This window comes from Ranitomeya imitator, chromosome 1, assembly GCF_032444005.1.
Source record: "Ranitomeya imitator isolate aRanImi1 chromosome 1, aRanImi1.pri, whole genome shotgun sequence".
NCBI classification, from domain to species: domain Eukaryota; kingdom Metazoa; phylum Chordata; class Amphibia; order Anura; family Dendrobatidae; genus Ranitomeya; species Ranitomeya imitator.
In genome coordinates this window covers 483,089,802-483,113,007 of record NC_091282.1, presented here as the reverse complement: position 1 = coordinate 483,113,007, position 23,206 = coordinate 483,089,802, and the positions used below count along the sequence as shown (strand labels likewise).

At 42.7% G+C, this 23,206-nt stretch overlaps 1 protein-coding gene and 1 long non-coding RNA gene across 2 annotated transcripts in view; one reads left to right on the top strand and one right to left on the bottom strand.

Annotated features, from left to right (window-relative positions):
- Window positions 1-7,813, top strand: part of LOC138676324 (uncharacterized) — a 71,152-nt gene extending 63,339 nt beyond the window's left edge. The window contains exon 3 of the long non-coding RNA XR_011320772.1: window positions 7,490-7,813. This is a non-coding gene — a long non-coding RNA (uncharacterized lncRNA). The remainder of the gene's footprint in view (window positions 1-7,489) is intronic.
- A 6,567-nt stretch (window positions 7,814-14,380) lies between these two features.
- LOC138676315 (cyclin-dependent kinase 4 inhibitor B-like) lies at window positions 14,381-21,658 on the bottom strand. Its single transcript, XM_069765501.1, has 3 exons — window positions 21,477-21,658; window positions 19,064-19,242; window positions 14,381-16,694 (listed from the first exon to the last, which is right to left on the bottom strand). Exons 2-3 carry the CDS (start codon window positions 19,178-19,180, stop codon window positions 16,389-16,391), a joined length of 423 nt encoding a protein of 140 aa, XP_069621602.1. The 5' UTR covers window positions 19,181-19,242; window positions 21,477-21,658; the 3' UTR covers window positions 14,381-16,388.
- Between the last annotated feature and the right edge of the window lie 1,548 nt (window positions 21,659-23,206).

The window sequence follows — 23,206 nt, the reverse complement described above, 5'->3', positions numbered from 1 at the left end:
TCCTTACAATTGGTGGAGAATGCGGGCAGCGTTCCCAGCGGAGACGTGAGTTTATTTTGAATGTCCTGGGTCAAGGCTGTTGCAAGCCAGCAAGCATTGCCGGAGAAAATGGAGGACCTGCTGAAACAATTGGTCCAGATGCAGTCACAGCAGGAGAAAAGGCAGCAAGAGACCAACAGGCTGTTGATGCAGCAGATACAACAGAGCCAGGAGGAGCAACGGCAGCAGATGCAACAAAGCCAGCAGGAGCAACGGCAGCAGTTACAACAGAGCCAGCAGCAGATGCAGCAGAGCCAGCAGGAGCAACGGCAGCAGATGCAGCAGAGCCAGCAGGAGCATCAGCAGCAGATGCAGCTTCTGGCAACCGCCATCCAGGGCAAGGCGAGCGCCCCAACCCCAGGTTTGGCTGATGACACCCACGTCCGGAAAACGGTAAGACGCGCGTTGCAGAAAATGACTCCCGGGGATGATGTTGAGGCCTTCCTGACGGTGTTTGAGAGGGTCGCTGAGAGGGAAAAACTTCCGCCAGAGCAGTGGGCAGAGGTACTTGCGCCATACCTGACGGGAGAACCCCAGAAGGCGTACTATGATTTGACCTTGCAGGATGCCAAAGAGTATCACAAATTGAAAGCCGAGATTCTCGCACGTTTGGGGGTGACACTGACTGTCAGGGCACAGCGAGTTCACTCCTGGGGCTATCACCGGGACAAACCACCTCGTTCCCAAATGTTTGATCTGTTGCACCTGGTCCAGAAATGGCTGCAGCCAGAATCCTCTGCGCCTGCACAGATGGTAGAACGGGTGATGATGGATCGGTTTGTCCATTCCCTCCCGAGGCCTATACAGTCTTGGGTTGCCCAGGGTGATCCCCAGAATGCCGACGAGCTGATCGGACTGGTTGAGAGGTACCAAGGGTTGGAAGGCTCCTTCGGGAGGCAGCCCATGCCGTACTGGGGATCCCAGAAGGCAGCTGAGTCCCAAAAAGGGGTGGTGCGTCCAAGGTCACAAAGGGCGGGGGAGGTGGTGCCCAAGGTCCCCACGGGTGATATTATTTGTTGGAGGTGCCACAAGCCAGGACATATAGCTGCCCATTGTTCCCAAACCACTGAGCAGATTGACTGCAGCATGGGACGCCGTTGTTCATACTATGCGTATCCAGCTTGCAGTGTGAACTCTCCGCCCAACGAGGGACCTCAAGCATGTCCCGTGAAGGTGAACGGTCAAGCAGTAACGGCACTGTTAGACTCGGGGAGCCTAGTGACCCTGGTGAGGGCCACTTTTCCTCTCCACCTGCTCCCGGGAAAGAAGGTCGGAGTGCGGTGCATACATGGTGATGCAAAGGACTACCCTGTGGCCAGTGTGAACATTGAAACGACATGTGGCACGGAGTCCCACATAGTCGGCGTCGTTCAGGACTTGTTGCACCCTATAATTATTGGCCGGGATTTCTGTTTGTTTTGGGATTTGTGGGGGAAAGGTTCTGAGCTCCCTAGCAAGAGTAGGGAACCAGTGAACCCGGGAAGGGTGGTGCCACACCCCGAGTCAGACAGATTTCCTTTTTGTGTCCTGGCTGGAGATGAGGAGGAAGTGTCCCCTGCATCTGACATTCTGGAGTTAGAGGTATCCGGTGAAAATTTTGGGACTGCCCAACATAGGGACCCCACTCTGAGGGAAGCCTTTAATAATGTCACAGTTATTGACGGGGTGGTACAGGAGCCGGGGGCAGACACAAGATTTCCCCATTTTCTAATGAGCAGGGAGTTGTTGTACCGGGTCACGAAAATAAGGGAGGAGTTGGTAGAGCAGTTGGTAGTGCCGGGTCCATATAGACGGAAGGTGTTGGACATGGCCCATTCACACATCTTGGGTGGACACCTAGGGGTGGAAAAAACGCAGGAACGGGTTGTGCAGAGGTTCTATTGGCCTGGGTGCCACCGGGAAATAGTGAACTATTGCAGGTCCTGCCCTACATGTCAGCTAACTGCTCCCACTCCTCATTTCCGGAACCCCCTTTTGCCACTGCCCATTATTGAGGTGCCATTCGAGAGAATTGCCATGGACTTGGTCGGTCCCTTAGTTAAATCAGCCCGGGGCCATCAGTATATATTAGTCATCCTGGACTACGCCACACGCTATCCTGAGGCAATTCCCTTGAGAAATTCTTCTTCAAAGAGTATAGCTCGCGAGTTGGTCCATGTCTTTTCCCGGACAGGTCTGCCGAAGGAGATCCTGACTGACCAGGGGACACCTTTCATGAGCAAGGTGATGAGGGAACTATGCAAAGCCCTGAAAATCTCCCAGTTGAGGACCTCGGTGTACCATCCCCAGTCAGATGGCCTTGTTGAGAGATTTAACAAGACACTGAAGAGCATGCTGAGAAAAGCTATAGAGAAAGACGGTAGAGACTGGGATTGTCTCTTACCCTATTTGATGTTTTCCATTCGTGAAGTTCCACAGGCCTCCACAGGTTTCTCACCGTTTGAGCTTCTGTATGGCCGACATCCACGAGGACTCCTGGATATAGCCAAGGAAACCTGGGAAGCCGAAGTCACGCCCCACAGAAGCGTCATTGAGCATGTGGCCCTGATGCAGCAGAGGATTGCAAAGGTGATGCCTATCGTGAAAGAACACCTTCTCCAAGCACAAGAAGCTCAGGCCAGGGTCTACAACCGGTCTGCAAGAGTGAGGCAATTCAATCCGGGAGACCGAGTTCTTGTGTTAGTTCTGACAGTGGAAAGCAAGTTCTTGGCCAAATGGCAAGGGCCATATGAGGTTGTCGAGAAACTTGGTGAAGTAAACTATAAAATTCACCAACCAGGAAGACGGAAACCATTCCAAGTATACCATGTCAACCTTATCAAGCCGTGGCAAGATAGAGAGCCGACAGTAACTCCATCGTTGTTAAGCAACCCAGAAGATGAGGTTGGAGCGGTTACTATAGCGGAGACGCTATCGGAGTCCCAGAAACAGCAATGCCGGGAGTTACTCCAGAAAAACAGGGACCTGTTTTCCGAGTTGCCTGGGTACACGAAGGTCATAGAGCATGAGGTCCTGACAGAGCCCCATGTGCGCGTGAACGTGAAGCCCTATAGAATTCCTGAGGCCCGTCGAGAAATAGTCTCCAAGGAAGTGGAGCGTATGTTGAAGCTTGGAGTCATTGAGGAATCCAAGAGCGGTTGGTCGAGCCCAATTGTCCTGGTCCCAAAACCTGATGGGGAGTGGAGATTTTGCAACGACTATAGGAAGTTGAATGAGGTCTCCAAGTTCGACGCATATCCCATGCCCCGAGTTGATGAGCTCATCGAAAGGCTTGGGCCCGCCAGGTACATAACCACCTTGGATTTGACGAAGGGGTATTGGCAGATCCCCATGGCACAGGAAGCCAAGGAGAAGACGGCGTTTTCTACACCAGATGGATGCTTCCAGTATGTCCGGATGCCATTTGGCCTACAGGGAGCTCCAGCCACCTTCCAAAGGGCTATGGATAGAGTCCTTGCACCCCACAAGGCATACGCTGCTGCGTACCTAGATGATATCGTCATCTTTAGCCCGGACTGGGAGAGTCATCTGGAGAAAGTCCAAGCGGTGTTTGATGCTATGCTTACCTCGCTGAGAATAAATGTCTCCATCTGAATGGGTACATGTGAAAACCTCTTACTAGACTAAAATTCTCTCTCTCTGTGGAGGGGTATTGGACCTGCTGTAATTAAAACACCTGAAGCTAGGAGGCGGAGTGCACGATCAGTGTTTTAATTACAGCAGGTCCAATACCCCTCCACAGAGAGAGAGAATTTTAGTCTAGTAAGAGGTTTTCACATGTATCCATTCAGATGGAGACGTTTATTCTCAGCGAGGTAAGGCAAGTTTAGGACCTGGTATAAGAGAGATGCCGTAACGGGGCTACCAGGTACACATAAAATTGGCCATTTTTATGCGCTAAAAGCTCTCATTTTTCATATTTCTAGTGCAGTAATGCAGTTCAAATTTCGTTTTTCAAGTTTGTATGTTCTAGCGCTGCAGTGTGCTGCCTTATTTACTTAACTCTATACGAGTTGGCGACTCTAGGTTCAGCACCTGTTCACACTGAGTCTATGTTTGGATGTGCCGGTCAGGTTTTTGAAATGCTTCTTTAGCATTGACTTGTGGCTTTGTGACTTGCCCTTCTTGTGGGGTGTGTCAATGACTGCCTTCTGGACATCTGCCAAGTCAGCAGTCTTCCCCATGATTGTGGAACCTAATGAAACAGACTAAGGCCGGTTTCACACATCAGTGGCTCCGGTACGTGAGGTGACAGTTTCCTCACGTACCAGAGCCACTGACACACGTAGACACATTAAAATCAATGCATCTGTGCAGATGTCATTGATTTTTTGCGGACCGTGTCTCCGTGTGCCAAACACGGTGACATGTCAGTGTCCGTGGGAGCGCACGGATTACACGGACCCATTAAAGTCAATGGGTCCATGTAAAACACGTACCGCACACGGACGTTGGCCGTGTGCAGTTCGTGTGCCGTGCAGGAGATAGCGCTACATTAAGCGCTGTCTGTTATGATCAGGTGGCCTTGGAGCAGCATGAAAACCTTCTCTGGAGTAGGTGGTAACTTATACTGACCGCAAACCCTGATCCTATCACTGCAACTAGAAGTAGCCGTGGGGTGTACCTAACAAAACCTAAACACCTCGACACAGCCAAAGGACTAAATACCCCTAAAGATGGAAATAGGAAAACTACCTTGCCTCAGAGTAGACCCCCAAAGAATAGGCAGCCCCCCACAAATATTGACTGTGAGTTGGAGAGGAAAAGACACACGCAGGCAGAAAACAGGCTTAGCAAAGGAGGCCACTTCTAGCTAAATAGAAAAGGACAGGACAGAGTTCTGTGCGGTCAGTAATAAAACCCTTCCAAAATATCCACAGCAGAAAATACAAAAACTCCACCATCTAACTAAAGACGTGGAGAGAACAACTGCAACTCCAGAGAATCCAAACAGACTGAGAAAAACAGCTGACACAGTCTAAGCTGGACAAATAGAAACAAAAGATCAGCACTGAAAATAAGCACACAGCAAGTGTGCTTCAGAAAAAGAAGCACACACTTATCTTTGCTGAACTGGCGGCTAAGCAGGTGAGGCCAGGCAGAGATCCAATACTTCCAAAGAAACATTGACAACTGGCAAAGGCTAATGAATCCTGCACACTTAAATATCCCAGTCAGAACAGCAATTAGCTGATACACCTGGCCAGTGCTGTGACTCAGAGACAACTGCATTCCCACCTACAACCACTGGAGGGAACCCAAGAGCAGAATTCACAACAGTACCCCCCCTTGAGGAGGGGTCACCGAACCCTCACCAGGACCTCCAGGACGATCAGGATGAGCCAGATGAAAGGCACGGACCAAATCAGCAGCATGGACATCAGAGGCAAAAACCCAAGAATTATCCTCCTGGCCATAACCCTTCCATTTGACAAGGTACTGAAGCTTCCGCCTCGAAAAACGGGAATCCAAAATCTTCTCAACAACATATTCCAACTCCCCATCAACCAACACAGGGGCCGGAGGATCAACAGAGGGAACAACGGGCACCACATATTTCCGCAACAAAGATCTATGGAAGACATTATGGATAGCAAAAGAGGCTGGAAGCGCCAGTCGAAAAGACACCGGATTAATAATCTCAGAAATCCTATAAGGACCAATAAACCAAGGCTTAAACTTAGGAGAAGAAACCTTCATAGGAACATGACGGGAAGACAACCAGACCAGATCCCCAACCCGAAGCCGGGAACCAACACACCGAGACGACGGTTAGCAAAGCGCTGAGCCTCCTCCTGAGACAACACCAAATTGTCCACCACATGAGCCCAAATCTGCTGCAACCTGTCAACCACAGAATCCACACCAGGACAGTCAGAATGCTCAACCTGCCCAGAAGAAAAATGAGGATGAAAACCAAAATTACAAAAGAAAGGCGAAACCAAAGTAGCCGAACTAGCCCGATTATTAAAGGGAACCTGTCACCCCGTTTTTTCAGATTGAGATAAAAATACTGTTAAATAGGGCCTGCGCTGTGCGTTACAATAGTGTATGTAGTGTACCCTGATTCCCCACCTATGCTGCGAAATACATTACCAAAGTCGCCGTTTTCGCCTGTCAATCAGGCTGGTCAGGTCAGGTGGGCGTGGTGACATCGCTCTTTTCTTCCCCAGCTTTCCGTTGGTGGCGTAGTGATGTGCGCATGTCCAAGTTACGAATCCACTGCGCGCACGTGAAGAAACAGCGCGCGATCTGCGCTATTACCCCTGTCATCGGTGGGGGCGGCCATCTTCCTAGGGCCGTGCGTGCGCAGATGGAGTGCTCTGCTGCACGGGGCTTCAGGAAAATGGCCGCGGGATGTCGCGCGTGCGCAGATGGAGAACGCGGTGGCCATTTTCCTGAAGCCGAGATGCAAACTCAGTAATAAAACCCTTCCAAAATATCCACAGCAGAAAATACAAAAACTCCACCATCTTCAGCACGATGCCGGGGACAGCGCTAAACTTTAGTGCTGTCTCCGGCACGGTGCGTGTGGTACCCAGTGGGCACACGGGCGGCACACGTGTGCCACACTTGATGTGCCACAGAAACGCACCGGCACACGGACACGGATAATTCCGGTACCGATTTTTCCGGTACCGGAATTATCTGGATGTGTGAGACTGGCCTAAAGGACCTTTATAAACGCTTAGGAAGCCTTTACAGATGTGTTTTGTTAATTAATCTAATTTACTGAGATAATGACTTTTGGGTTTTCATTGGCTGTAAGCCATAATCATCAACATTAACAGAAATAAACACTTGAAATAATCACTCTGCTTGTAACGACTCTATATAATGAGTTTCAGTTTTAGTATTGAGGAACTGAAATAAATTAACTTTTTGATGATTTTCTAATTTTGTGAAAAGCACTCAGCTCTAACAGGGTTATCACACAGCTTTTTGAGACTCCTGAATAGCAATTCTGATTATTTATTCAATTAAATATCCTTTGGAATAAGCAGACTTGCCATTCAGGACTTTAGGAAAGATGGGTGGCTAACTCTGTTACCGCTGTAATGGTGACCATTACCATTGGTTGTCATTTATTTATTTTTTCTAGCAAAATACCTAAGACGCTGCCACATATTCAACTTCAGGATGACAAAAAGACCATCATTTTGGGAAGGGGTTTAGGAGAAAATGCTCAGTAACTTGGAAAAGGAAATGTAGATCTGTGCGCCCAGGGATCACCTTGCTGTTCTTTTTAAGGCTTTTAGCTTTATTTTATCTCATATGCAAAAGAACGATATTTATTATCTCACTTTTTATGGAGCTGCCAAAATAAAAAAAAAGACGTTAAAAAAATATTTTTTTATTAATATTAAGTACCAAAAAATGCTTATTATTGATGGAATTATCTTTTTACATTGCATTTATGTCTTTTTTTTACTACTATGTTTTTATACAGTGTACAGATGCCTAATTGTGGGTCCTCGGGCAGGATTTTTCTACAAATTTTGAAGATAAAAGTATCAAGGCAAAATGGCTGAAAAAGCACCATACCTTCAGCAAGCTGTAATGAAAAAGAAAAAATGATACCGACCTACAACACTTCTTTATATGTAGACATTTTTAGGATTTATTATAGGCTGGCTACAATTGTTTCCCAGGAGAAAAAATAAAACTGAAAAATGCATTAGCTTTTTGTCTTTTCTAATCCATTTTTGGATCACATATTAGCCCTTTAACCCCTTAGCGACCGCCGATACGCCTTTTAACGGCGGCCGCTAAGGGTACTTAAACCACAGCGCCGTTAATTAACGGCGCTGTGGAAAAAGTCCATAGCGCCCCCCAGAGGCCGATTTTCTCCGGGGTCTCGGCTGCCGAGGGTAGCCGAGACCCCAGAGAACATGATTCGGGGGGTTTTTAACCGACCCCGCATTTGCGATCGCCGGTAATTAACCGTTTACCGGCGATCGCAAAAAAAAAAAAAGTGATCTCTTTTTAATTTCTCTGTCCTCCGATGTGATCGCACATCGGAGCACAGAGAAAAGGGGTCCCAGGTGGCCCCCCAATACTCACCTAGCTCCCCCGATGCTCCTCGTGTCTCCCGGTGGGCGCCGCCATCTTCAAAATGGCGGGCGCATGCGCAGTGCGCCCGCCAGCCGGCACCGGGAGAATCTTTGGGGTCTCGGCTGCCGGGGGTAGCCGAGACCCCAAAGAGCATGATCGGGGTCGGTATTACCGACCCCTGTTTTGCGATCGCCGGTAATTAACTGTTTACCGGCGACCGCAAAAAAAAAAAAAAAGTAAAGTGTAATTCTCTGTCCTCTGATGTGATCGCACATCAGAGGACAGAGAAATAGGGGGATTCGGGGACCCTAGCATACTCACCTAGGTCCCTGGATCCTCTTGCTGCTCCTCCTGGCCGCCGGCAGAAGAACATGGCGGACGCATGCCCAGTGCGCCCCCCATCTGTCTCCATCTGCCGGCCGGCAGGAGAACAGCAGTTGGGGCTAAAATTAGGGTTAGGGGTAGGGTTAGGGGTAGGGTTAGGGGTAGGGTTAGGGGTAGGGTTAGGGGTAGGGTTAGGGCTAGGGTTGGGGCTAAATTTAGGGTTAGGGTTGGGGCTAAATTTAGGGTTAGGGTTGGGGCTAAACTTAGGGTTAGGCTTCTTTCACACTTACGTCGGTACGGGGCCGTCGCAATGCGTCGGCCCGACATACCGACGCACGTTGTGAAAATTGTGCACAACGTGGGCAGCAGCTGTAGTTTTTCAACGCATCCGCTGCCCAATCTATGTCCTGGGGAGGAGGGGGCGGAGTTACGGCCACGCATGCGCGGTCAGAAATGGCGGATGCGACGTACAAAAAAAGTTTCATTGAACGTTTTTTTGTGCCGACGCTCCGCCAAAACACAACTGATCCAGTGCACGACGGACGCGACGTGTGGCCATCCGTCACGATCCGTCGGCAATACAAGTCTATGGGCAAAAAACGCATCCTGCGGGCACATTTGCAGGATCCGTTTCTTGTCCAAAACGACGGATTGCGACGGAATGCCAAACGACGCAAGTGTGAAAGTAGCCTTAGGGCTAGGGTTAGGGTTGGGGCTAAAGTTAGGGCTAGGGTTGGGGCTAAAGTTAGGGTTAGAGCTGGGATTAGGGTTAGGGTTTGGATTAGGGTTGGTATTAGGGTTAGGGTTGGCATTAGGGTTACACTTGGGATTAGGGTTAGGTTTGGGATTAGGGTTAAGGTTAGGGTTGTGATTAGGGGTGTATTGGGATTAGGGTTAGGTTTGAGGTTAGGGTTGAGATTAGGATTAGGGGTGTGTTGGATTTAGGGTTTTGATTAGGGTTATGGTTAGGGTTGACATTAGGGTTGTTTTGGGGTAAGGGTTGTGATTATGGTTAGGGTTAGTGATTAGGATTATGGATCAGGTTGGGATTAGGGTTAGGGGTGTGTTGGGGTTAGGGTTGGAGCTAGAATTGGGGGGTTTCCACTGTTTAGGTACATCAGGGGGTCTCCAAACACGACAGCCAATTTTGCGCTCAAAAAGTCAAATGGTGCTCCCTCCCTTCTGAGCTCTGCCGTGCGCCCAAACAGTGGGTTACCCCCACATATGGGGCATCAGCGTATTCGGGATAAATTGGACAACAACTTCTGGGGTCCAATTTCTCTTGTTACCCTTGTGAAACTAAAAACTTGGGGGCTACAAATCTTTTTTGTGAAAAAAAATTTTTTTTTATTTTCACGACTCTGCATTCTAAACTTCTGTGAAGCACTTGGGCATTCAAAGTTCTCACCACACATCTAGATAAGTTCCTTGGGGGGTCTAGTTTCCAAAATGGGGTCACTTGTGGGGGGTTACTACAGTTTAGGTACAACAGGGGCTCTGCAATCGCAACATAATGCCCACAGACCATTCTATCAAAGTCTGCATTCCAAAAAGGCGCTCCTTCCCTTCCGAGCTCTGCCGTGCGCCCAAACAGTGGTATATGGCGCATCAGCGTACTCGGGATAAATTGGACAACAACTATTGCAGTCCAATTTCTCCTGTTACCCTTGTGAAAATAAAAACTTGGGGGCTACAATATCTTTTTTGTGGAAAAAAAAAATATTTTTTATTTTCACGACTCTGCATTCTAAACTTCTGTGAAGCACTTGGGCATTCAAAGTTCTCACCACACATCTAGATAAGTTCCTTGGGGGGTCTAGTTTCCAAAATGGGGTCACTTGTGGAGGGTTTCTACTGGTTAGGTACATCAGGGGCTCTGCAAACGCAACATAATACCCGCAGACCATTCTATCAAAGTCTGCATTCCAAAACGGCGCTCCTTCCTTCCGAGCTCTGCCGTGCACCCAAACAGTGGTTTACCCCCACATATGGGGTACCAGCATACTCAGGACAAATTGGACAACAACTTTTGGGGTCCAATTTCTCTTGTTACCCTTGTGAAAATAAAAACTTGGGGGCTAAAAAATCTTTTTTGTGAAAAAAAAAAATATTTTTTATTTTCACGGCTCTGCATTATAAACTTCTGTGAAGCACTTGGGCATTCAAGGTTCTCACCACACATCTAGATAAGTTCCATGGGGGGTCTAGTTTCCAAAATGGGGTCACTTGTGGGGGATTTCTACTGTTTAGGCACATCAGGGGCTCTCCAAACACGACATGGCGTCCGATCTCAATTCCAGCCAATTCTACATTGAAAAAGTAAAACGGCACTCTTTCTCTTCCAAGCTCTGCGGTGCGCCCAAACAGTGGTTTACCCCCACATATTGGGTATCGACGTACTCAGGAAAAATTGCACAACAACTTTAGTGGTCTAATTTCTCCTGTTACCCTTGTGAAAATAAAAATTTGTGGGCAAAAAGATCATTTTTGTAGAAAAAATGCAATTTTTTTTTTCACGGCTCTACGTTATAAACTTCTGTGAAGCACATGGGGGTTCAAAGTGCTCGCCACACATCTAGATAAGTTCCTTAAGGGGTCTAGTTTCCAAAATGGTGTCACTTGTGGGGGGTTTCCACTGTTTAGGCACATCAGGGGCTCTCCAAACGTGACATGGCGTCCAATCTCAATTCCAGCCAATTCTACATTGAAAAAGTAAAACGGCACTCCTTCTCTTCCAAGCTCTGCGGTGCGCCCTAACAGTTGTTTACCCCCACATATTGGGTAACAGCGTGCTCAGGAGAAATCGCACAACAACTTTTGTGGTCTAATTTCTCCTGTTACCCTTGTGAAAATAAGAATTTGTGGGCGAAAAGATCATTTTTGTGTAAACAAAAGCGATTTTTTATTTTCACGGCTCTACGTTATAAACTTCTGTGAAGCACTTGGGGGTTCAAAGTGCTCACCACACATCTAGATAAGTTCCTTAAGGGGTCTAGTTTCCAAAATGGTGTTACTTGTGGGGAGTTTCCACTGTTTAGGGACATCAGGGGCTCTCTAAACGTGACATGGCGTCCGATCTCAATTCCAGCCAATTCTGCATTGAAAAAGTCAAACGGAGCTCCTTCACTTCTAAGTTCTGCGGTGCGCCCTAACAGTGGTTTACCCCCACATATGGGGTATTGGCGTATTCAGGAGAAATTGCATAACAAAATTTATGGTTACATTTCTGTTTTTACACTTGTGAAAATAAAAAAAATGGTTCTGAATTAAGATGTTTGCAAAAAAAAGTTAAATGTTCATTTTTTCCTTCCACATTGTTTCAGTTCCTGTGAAGCACGTAAAGGGTTAATAAACTTCTTGAATGTGGTTTTGAGAACCTTGAGGGGTGTAGTTTTTAGAATGGTGTCACACTTCATTATTTTCTATCATATAAACCCCTCAAAATGACTTCAAATGTGATGTGGTCCCTAAAAAAAAATGGTGTTGTAAAAATGAGAAATTGCTGGTCAACTTTTAACCCTTATAACTCCCTAACAAAAAAAAATTTTGTTTCCAAAATTGTGCTGATGTAAAGTAGACATGTGGGAAATGTTATTTATTAACTATTTTTCGTGACATATGTCTCTGATTTAAGGGCATAAAAATACAAAGTTTGAAAATTGCAAAATTTTAAAAATTTTCGCCATATTTCCGTTTTTTTCATAAATAATCGCAAGTAATATCGAAGAAATGTTACCGCTAACATGAAGTACAATATGTCACGAAAAAACAGTCTCAGAATCAGCGGGATCCGTTGAAGCGTTCCAGAGTTATAACCTCATAAAGTGACAGTGGTCAGAATTGCAAAAATTGGCCTGGTCATTAAGTACCAAATTGGCTCTGTCACTAAGGGGTTAAACTCAATGGGAATTTTATAAACCGATGTTATGTAGACACGCGTGTGTTTCACCACAGTACTGTATTCGGCATATTGTTATATTGGAAATTGTTACTGTCTAAATCGAATGTGATACAAATGTAAAAAAAAATAACATAAAAGGAAATGTGAGGTAAGACAAAAACTCACCAAAAGCTCATGATGGGAAGGTAGCCTTGGGGCTCATTCACACATCAGGTTTTTACATACGGGTGCTATCCATATTTCTTTTTTCACATATAGCACTTGTGCTTTTGATACTGGTTTGTGCAAAATCGCAGAGATGCGTCCAATATTGATCACAGTATGGAGGCAGTACAGGACTAAGCAGTGTGTATATACAGTCACGCCTCACTGTCCGGCCTGTGTGCCCGGATCCGGAGAGACAGCACCTCCATCTCCACCTCTTCTGTTTCCTGTTAACGCTTCTGTTTAGTTGTTTATTACAATTTGATGCCGGAGCACAAGCAGCGACCACTGCTGAGAAGTACCGACCACCTCTTACTGCCCCTCATCCATCCTGCGGATCGGCTGCTTCCTCCCCTCCCACTTTCCCTCTCTCTACCTCTCCATTATACTGTATATCTATGCCCCTTTACTCGCGCTCTGTTCTTTCTTTCATCTTTCTTCCTATCATATTTCTCCTTTCTGTATTTCCCCCTTCTCCCTCTCTCTTCCACCTCCTTTTCTTCCTCCCCTCCGACCACCATAGCAGTACTGCCCCACGTCGGCCGCTTCCACCTGTGCAGCAGCGGATTGGAGAGCAGCGACTCCCACGGAGGTCACACCTGGAGAGTCACTAGTTCTGGGGGTCCCCAGTCACGGCGGGATGGCGATGTCCCCTCCCCCATAGCGCTGGTACCTGCAGTGCTGTTGTCCCTCCAGAGTTGGCTGCATTGGGGTCTGTCCCCTCCTGTAACAGTGTCAGGGCCGTCTCCAGGTCCCCACGGGCCGCGGCCGCAGACAGAGCGTCCACCATGGCGGGACACGATGGCTGTGCAGGCAGACGAGCACTGAGGGGACGGGCTGCACGTGTTTCCTCCCTCCGCCCAGTCATTACCAGGCTCCCTGCACGCCCCCGGCCTATGGGGGCACGTGCTGGAGAATGAAGGGTCTCCGCTGTGTCTGGGGCACATCGGGGTAACTGCCATTAGCAGTAATCAGGGGGAGTAGTGTCTGAACACTGACCGGTTACTCTTCACTCATTCTACCCGACTTCTATTATGTGCCGGAGACCAAAAAAAGATGTTTTCTCTGTTTTGTTTTGTTTTTTTACATAATTAATCAAGTAAAAATCAATCATGCTATCATTATACTGTACTGAGTGTTATCACTGAGGGGATTCACTGTATAAGGCACAAGTGCGATCACTGCTTTCGGTGGAATGATTTCATGGATTCATTAAACTAAAGTCCTGACAAATGGAAACTGCAGCAAATGAATGTAATATTTTATGTATATATATATATATATATATATATATATATATATATATATATATATATATATATATATATATATATATATATATATATATACACAGACTGTGTAATGAGAGCTGTGCGGTACCGCACATGGAAATCTATAAAGTCTTATCATCACCTGCTGTAACAAAATATACTGCAAGTAAACGATAGTCTGAGTATGCATTAAGGATGGTTCACACTCTCCATTTTTTGAAATATTTATGTACGACATTTTTTTCTTGGTTTTGCATTTTATGGCAAAAAAAAATAATATTTTACTGCTATAAAAAAACGATTGAAATAACAAAACCAAGAAAACTATATATAATAATTTATAATATATATATGTGTGTATATATATATATATATATATATATATATATATATATATAAATGCAGAAAAATATACACCAAATTCATCATAAAAAACTGGGTTGGAAATATATATATATATTTATTTATTTTTTTTTTAATGCAGTTATCTATGATGAATTTGTTGTATATTTTTCAGCATTTTTTTAATTAGCTAAATACAGTGGTGGACGCAAAAAAAAAAACCCCAACACAATCATTTCCCTCGCAAGATATATTTTAGTTTATTGCTAAATCACTGTCAGCAAAATGTACGTCATGTGTCCTATAGGGTTACTGTAGGGATGAAAGCCACTTCTAGGGGAAATCCGCATGTGCGTGCTCTTCCTTTGTGAAAACCGACTGTGTGAATCAGGCCTGATAATATACACGTAGGGAAAATGATATTGAATGTCATTGTATATTGTATCATTCTATAATATATGCATCTAAATATGTAAAGACATCACATTTATTGCCTTAAAAAAATATATTATTTTTTTTGTTATCAGTACAGACAGAACCGCATTACAATTCTGCTTATTCTTCTGCAGAATGGATCCTGGAAAGAAATGAAAATCGCCAAAACTCAGCGCAATCCCGGAGCTGGGAAACGCAAATAGTAATAATAGTAGCAATAGCAAAAATAGTAGTAATAGTAATAATAGTAGTAACAGTAATAATAGTAGTAGGCCAATAATGTATAGGGAATCCTGTGTTCAGCATCTCCTAGCCATGTAGCTACTTTTTATTAACCACTGCACGACCAGAAGACGAATATAATAATAATAATAATAATTGTAACAGCAGAAGTTGTAATGGTAGAAGTAGTAGTAGCTGTGATACTAATAGAAGTTGTAGTACTAGGAGTAAATTATTAGACATCCTCCTTTAAATATCTTTTGATCATGTAATTACTTTTTAGTAGCTTACTATTATTATATTTATTATTATTTCTTCTACTTATTATTACCTCTACTATTTCTTCAATTTTTACTACTGCTACTATCATTAATATATTATTATTAGTGGTAGAAGAATAGTATTAGCAGAAGCCGCAGAGGCAGCAGTAGTACTGATAGAAGTAGAGGGGCTTCATTATTGTGCATCCTGCATTCAGCTTCTTGTGGACATGTAACTACTGTTTATTACATTATTATTACTTCTATTTATTATTACCACTGCCATTACTGCAACTACTGCTACTAATTGTAATAATAATAATACTTATTATTATTATTATTGATAATTATTATCGATATGTAATATTATTGATACTAATATTTATTCTTATTCTTATTATTACTATTGATAATATGTATTATCGATTTTATCATTATTATATGTAATTATTATTATTAATAATAATAATAATTAGCAGTATAATACTAATACTAATAATGTTTAATAAAAAAAACACACTAGTTATACCGAGGTATCATATATATAAATAGATAACATATAAGACCGTAAAAATCAAGACACCCAGGAACACCAAATGTGTCAATAGTGTAGTATAGTACTACAAAGAGTTAAAAGGAGTCGTGCTCATAACATGGTGAGGCCAAGAAATCAATCACAGCAGAGGATGCGAATAATTAAATATTTATTTATTAAATTGTATTGATCAATTTATAAAAATTCCAATATTAAAAACCAAGTGTCATTCAATATACATGTATAATTGGCGATCTGTACATTCACCCCGTATATTTAAAAGTAAGTGATTCAATTATCAGCACCTTATTGATATATGGTTTTTGCACTTAATGGATCTGCATTTTTACACTGATTGCACTTTATTTTGCTCTTTCTCTTATATGCACATTGTTGCACTTTATTATAAAAGGAGATTTTACATATATATATTTTTTTGCATCTTTTACACTATATTTTTTAACCATAGAAGGTAATTTTAAGTCCTTACGGGTGTGAACATACACAAAATATATATTATGGCAGCCAATTAGGTATGGTGCACTAGTATATTCATTACATTATTAAATACATGTATATTGAATGACACTTGGTTTTTAATATTGGAATTTTTATACATTGATCAATACCATTTAATAAATAAATATTTAATTATTCATATCCTCTGCTGTGACTCCTTTTAATGTGCCGCCTTTGTGTGGAGCTTGGGGGGCACAGAGCAGACCAGGCGCAGGCTGGCGGGCACCCTATGGCTGGGGTTGCTCGTTACCAGATGCCACCACATGATCTTATGTCAGACTTTATTTTGTATTTCCAGGCCACATAGGAGAGAGGTGCAGCTGATTCCCGGCCTGTGACACAATTCCTAACGCCATTAGTTCTTGTAGGACCGATGCTGAGGCCAAATCTATGGGGCGGCGGCCATAGTTGTCCTGTGGGCTGTAAACACTGGCTCCTCCATTTACCAGCACTACCAGCGTGTCCACAAAGCCCCCGCGGATGGCATCATGGGCAGGGCAGGCGCCAGTAGTCGGGTCACGGGCAGTGGGGTCAGCGCCGTGGGCAATAAGCAGCTGAGCGAGGGGCGGGCTGCCCATCATCATCACCTGGAGGGAGACAGCACATGTTACCGCCATCATCGTCATTACCTCTACTATATCGGGGGCACAGTATACCCCCCTCCGTGTACACATGTACTATATATATATATATATCTCATGTGTACACGGAGGGGGGTATACTGTGTGGTGCCCCCGATATAGTGTATATATATATATATATATATATATATATATATATATATATATATATATATATATATATATATATATATTTTAATTAAAATAATTTAAAAAAAAACAGGAGAAAGGATAGCACATCCATAACGTCGCAACACCATTGGGCAATAAAGTCCACTTTTTTCTATTTTTTTTGTGCTGTTTTACTTTATTTTATTATAAAGAACCATTAGATTATTGGTTGGAAAAGCTCTGCACATTAATTGAGGTAATTGGTTGCTGCTGTTCCAAATCTCTCTCTCTAGATAGATAGATAGCTATATATTGTCTGTATGATAGTACAGTGTGTGTGTGTGGATACATATATATTAATATTCACGGCAGTACAGTTATTAATATTCACGGCAGTACAGTGTGTGTACATATGTGTGTGTGTGTATATATATATATATATATATATATATATTGTCTGCATTGTAGTATGACTATATATATATATATATATCTCGGTATAGTGTGTGTGCATATATATATATATATATATATATATATATAGTTTGCATGGCAGTACAGTAAATATATATATATATATATATATATATATATATATATATATATATATATATATATATATATATTCACATATGAAAGTATATATTGTCTTGAGAAAGGTTCTATGACCAGAAACATTGTTTTGCATTTGAGCCTAAGAAAGTCTGATTTTTGTGTCTTCTTGGATGGGAGCGCTGCCCTTTTTTTCTGATTTATACTAAGGAACAGGCTGGTCTTCGGTGTCGGGGCCTGGCAGCCTCTGTGAGGGGCACTCAGGGGTGCTGGTCCACAGCTCTTTTCTCCTAATATCTATCTGTCTCCTTTATATACAGTACAGATACATTTTCTCACTGCCCCACCTAATTTGTTACAGCTTAATCACTTTGAAATATTTGAAGCATATTAGGGCTTGTGATGGCCTGTTTACCAATCCCGAGACACTCATCAGCCACTTCTGCATATACATGTCACAACTATAATATATATAATTGGTTAATGCGTATATATATATATACTTTTATAAGATGGACAGTATTATTTCGTTACTAATTTCTGAAGATACAAGTGTCCCCGGCGCAATCATGTCTGTGCAGTGTGGTAAGTTGTGTGCGTCCATCACAGACCCTATAGAGTGTGTAGTATGTGACCCCCGCATATTGTCCGCACGGTGTGGGGTCTACATTACAGATGGATGTGTGTCCTATAGAAAGTGAATGATAATATATTCTAATGAGCATATGTAGGAGAGGCAGCAACGGCGGATATGGCACACACACACACACACGCACACACACACACACACACGTACATATTGATATTTATATACACAATTACTCAATTACTTACTTTTTAAATAAAATATAGATTGTATTTGATAATTTATTATTTTATTTATATATTATACTATCTGTCTATCAATCTATAATTTTTTTGTTGGATTTTAAATATATTAAATATGTGCATGCAATAAACACACTGTATGTAGAGGAATATAATCAGTTACTACTGGATCACTTTATTTGAAATATCTTGTGGCTTAAGACTGAAATGCACACAGATTCTATCTGCTAGTTTCTCTCTTTCGCCCTTTCACCCGTATACTGAATATGTATATATATATATATATATGTATATATATATATATATATATATATATATATATATATATATATAATGACATAATTCTAAATGTATATATAATGACTTAAATATATATATATATGTATATATATATATATATATATATATATATATATATATATATATATATATATTCAGAATTGTTTGCATATGTACCTTTGTATCAGACTTGGTAAAGAAGCGGCATTATATTTGGGAAGAGCACCCAGCTGTGACAGGTATTAGTACATACTGACTATATTTACACCTATATGTATATATATGTATACTGAATATATATATATATATATATATATATATGTATATAGCTATATATATATACACATATTATATATATGTGTATAATAACATAAATCTATAGATATATATATACATACATGTCACTATTATTTGCATATGTACTTGGTAAAGAAGCGGCATTGTATTGGGGAAGAGCCCCCATGACAGGTGTTGGTATTGTAGTATTGCAGCCCCAGATGTGGGGTCGCCCAGGTATAACCCGTATAGTCCGTGTACCTTCTCTGTGCCCCCCTCTCCCCCCCTACCTGGATGGCTGTTCTGCCATAGGCGTTCCTGGCATTGGGGGCAGCCCCTCTGTGCAGCAGCTCCCGGACCCTCCGCACGTCCCCCCGCGCTGCCGCCATAGTCAGCTCCTCGGCCATGGCTCTCCAGGTAATTGTGGGGTCACTGCCATCGGGGTCTTCTGGCGGCCTCCTCCGCGGTCCTGCAGGAAAGTGCATGTGCTGCTTGTTCTGTGCTTCCCTGGAGACATCGCTGGCCACCAACAGCCTCCCCCAATACACATGGCGCCCACCCTCCTCAGTGACAGCGCCATAATGTGCCCGCTCTGTGCAGGGAGGATGAGGAAGGAGGCTTTATACAAGGGGCACAGGGCAAGAGACTGGGTCCTAGCTAGTGACTCCCTACTGGGTGCACAATGTCTCCTCTAGGAAGAGCCCACACAAAATCCACATCCCGGGGGCGGCTTTATCTGCCTTCATAGCTGAGCAAAAGGTATGTCTATAGGCCCAGCATCGAGACACACCGCTGCCTGGAGCTGCTAGTCTCCTTTATATTTCTATCTACAGTATCTATCTACTATCTATCTATCTATCTATCTATCTATCTATCTATCTATCTATCTATCTATCTCATTTCTATCTATCTATCTCATTTCTATCTATCTATCTATCTATCTATCTATCTATCTATCTATCTATCTATCTATCTATCTCATTTCTATCTATCTATCTCATTTCTATCTATCTATCTCATATCTATCTATCTATCTATCTATCTATCTATCTATCTATCTATCTATCTATCTATCTATCTATCTATCTATCTATCTATCTATCTATTTTCCAGAAAGATGAAGGCAGCACTCCAGTAGAAAAAATAAGAGTATTTTATTGGCCCATGTGCGACGTTTCAGTCCAAAGTGTGGACCTTTCTCAAGCGGCTTGAGAAAGGTCCACACTTTGGACTGAAACGTCGCACATGGGCCAATAAAATACTCTTATTTTTTCTACTGGAGTGCTGCCTTCATCTTTCTGGACAATAGCATGAGGTTTGGTATATACCTGGAAGGATTTTTTGCACCCTCTGTCTTCTTTTGGTGCTGCTTTTTGTTTTCTTTTTCTATATCTATCTATCTATCTATCTATCTATCTATCTATCTATCTATCTATCTATCTATCTATCTTCTATCTATCTCATATCTATCTATCTATCTATCTATCTATCTATCTATCTAATATCTATCTATCTATCTATCTATCTATCTCTCTATCTCTCTATCTATCTATTATCTATCATCTATCTATCTAATATCTATCTATCTATCTATTATCTATCTATCTATCTATCTATCTATCTATCTACTATCTATCTATCTATCTATCTATCTATCTATCTATCTATCTATCTATCTATCTATCTATCTACTATCTATCTATCATCTATCTATCTATCTACTATCTATCTATCATCTATCTATCTATCTATCTATCTATCTATCTATCTGTCTGTCTATCTATCTATCTATCTATCTATCTATCTAATATCTATCTATCTATCTATCTATCTATCTATCTATCTATCTATCTATCATCTATCTATCTATCTATCTATCTATCTAATATCTATCTATCTATCTATCTATCTATCTATCTATCTATCTATCTATCTATCTAATATCTATCTATCTATCTATCTATCTATCTAATATCTATCTATCTATCTATCTGTCTGTCTGTCTGTCTGTCTGTCTGTCTATCTATCTATCTATCTATCTATCTATCTATCTATCTGTCTGTCTGTCTGTCTGTCTGTCTGTCTATCTATCTATCTATCTATCTATCTATCTATCTATCTATCTATCTATCTACTATCTATCTATCATCTATCTATCTATCTACTATCTATCTATCATCTATCTATCTATCTATCTATCTATCTATCTGTCTGTCTGTCTATCTATCTATCTATCTATCTATCTATCTAATATCTATCTATCTATCTATCTATCTATCTATCTATCTATCTATCTATCTATCTATCATCTATCTATCTATCTATCTATCTATCTATCTAATATCTATCTATCTATCTATCTATCTATCTATCTATCTATCTATCTAATATCTATCTATCTATCTATCTATCTATCTAATATCTATCTATCTATCTATCTATCTGTCTGTCTGTCTGTCTGTCTGTCTGTCTGTCTATCTATCTATCTATCTATCTATCTATCTGTCTGTCTGTCTGTCTGTCTGTCTGTCTATCTATCTATCTATCTATCTATCTATCTATCTATCTATCTATCTGTCTATCTATCCATCTCTCTTCTCTCTTGATCTATTGTACATGGTGACTTTCCTCCCTTACCCGGATAGCATTTTTGCGGCAGTTTGGCGCCCTCTGCTGTTTGCTAATTGTATTACAGCGTCATACCCACAGGAGTCCTTCATCTGGCTGCTTCAATGCTCTGGTTCTGCACTCCGGTCTTCAGCGAGCAGGTGTGCGGTGTACTGTGTGCGGTGTGCTGCTTGTTCTGTGCTTCCTTGGAGACAGTACTGGGACACCAGCAGCAGATCGCCTATATATATGGCACACACCCCGAGTGACAGCGCCCTGATGTCAGCGTATGGGAACAGAAACCGAAGTGACATCACGGTAATAACACTGGGCATTACTCAGCATCTTCTGTTTGTGGATCTTGGCAGGGAGGATGAGGAAGGAGGGAACCCCAGGTAAGGATGGCTCTGCATAAGAAAGATTAAAGGGCCAGGGGCAGATTGTGTTCTGTCACTTTCTACTGGATGCTAAACCATTTATTTCCCCATGTAGATCCCACAATAAATATATATTTGGAGGCTTATTTGTATTTAAGGTGTTTAATTTTTAGAATAGTAAAGAAAAATGTATAATGAATATGTCTTCTGAATATGGCTTTGTATGAATCATATACACATGAGTATATCTATCTATATAAAACTCAAAATCTGTAGTAGCCCGCTCTATACAAATCCACAGTTCTTGCCCGATTTGGGTGAAATATGGCAATCCCCCTCTCCACCCACAGGAGTAGAATACTGCGCACGCTACATCTCGCTAGCGTCCCCCGTCATGAGATTGGGGCCCCAGAAGTTAGGCCCTATAGATATAATGGAGAAATGTGAAGGTCAAAGTGCTGAGGGGAAAACAACAGTTGTGACTGATAGGGACGGATTATAGCGACGGCGCCAAAGAGTCGCTGCTAAAGGGGCTGAACCACCACACACACACACACACACACAAACACTATACAAACATCACAGACAGCACACAACCAACCCACAAGCACAACACCACACAAATGCCACAACACACCACACAACCACCACCCCACAAATACCACACACACACACACACACACACACACACACACACACACACACACACACACACACATGTAAACACACTCAGATGGATGCACCCTATGCAGACGGGCAAACATTACTGAGCAGCAATATTGGTCAGGCGAAAAATGCCTCATAGTAACATTGTCATCTATACAGGGAGCTTTCATCACTGAAACTGCTGAGGTAAAGTGATAGCTGAGCTCTGATTGGGTGCTATGGGCAACTAGACAAGTCTGCCTGTGAGGCGGTTTCATTAGGCTACGTTCACACTAGCGTTCGGCTAGTGTGCGTCGCGCTAGCGTCGGGTGACGCAGCGGCGACGCACGCGTCATGCGCCCCTATGTTTAACATGGGGGACGCATGCGTTTTTGCTTGTTGCGTTTTCCGACACGTGCGTCTTTTTTGACGCTAGCGTGGGACCAAGAAAACGCAACAAGTTGCATTTTTCTTGCGTCCGATTTTCGTCAAAAAACGACGCACGCGTCGAAAAACGCAGCGTTTTTGCGTGCGTTTGCACGCGTTTTTCGGTGCGTTGTGCGTCGCGTCGCCGACGCAGCGGCGCACAACGCTAGTATGAACGTAGCCTTACTGAGATGTGAGCTCCTTCAGGTCATAGTAATACTGTGTGAGGGCTGCTCTGTATGTACTATTCATCCTATTACATCTCTTATAAGTGTCAGGTGAATACTAAAGGGTCATAATACTAACGACTGTTTTTTTAAAAAGCAGCCCAAAAAGCGACCATCTATTGGCCAAGTTCATCCAAAAGCTAAGAAAGCA

Coding starts and splice junctions, on each gene's coding strand:
- LOC138676315 (XM_069765501.1), bottom strand. CDS start 19,180: ATGGCCGAGGAGCTGACTATGGCGGCAGCGCGGGGGGACGTGCGGAGG. Junction 16,695..19,063: donor ATGGCAGAACAGCCATCCAG/GTAGGGGGGGAG, acceptor GTCTCCCTCCAG/GTGATGATGATGGGCAGCCC.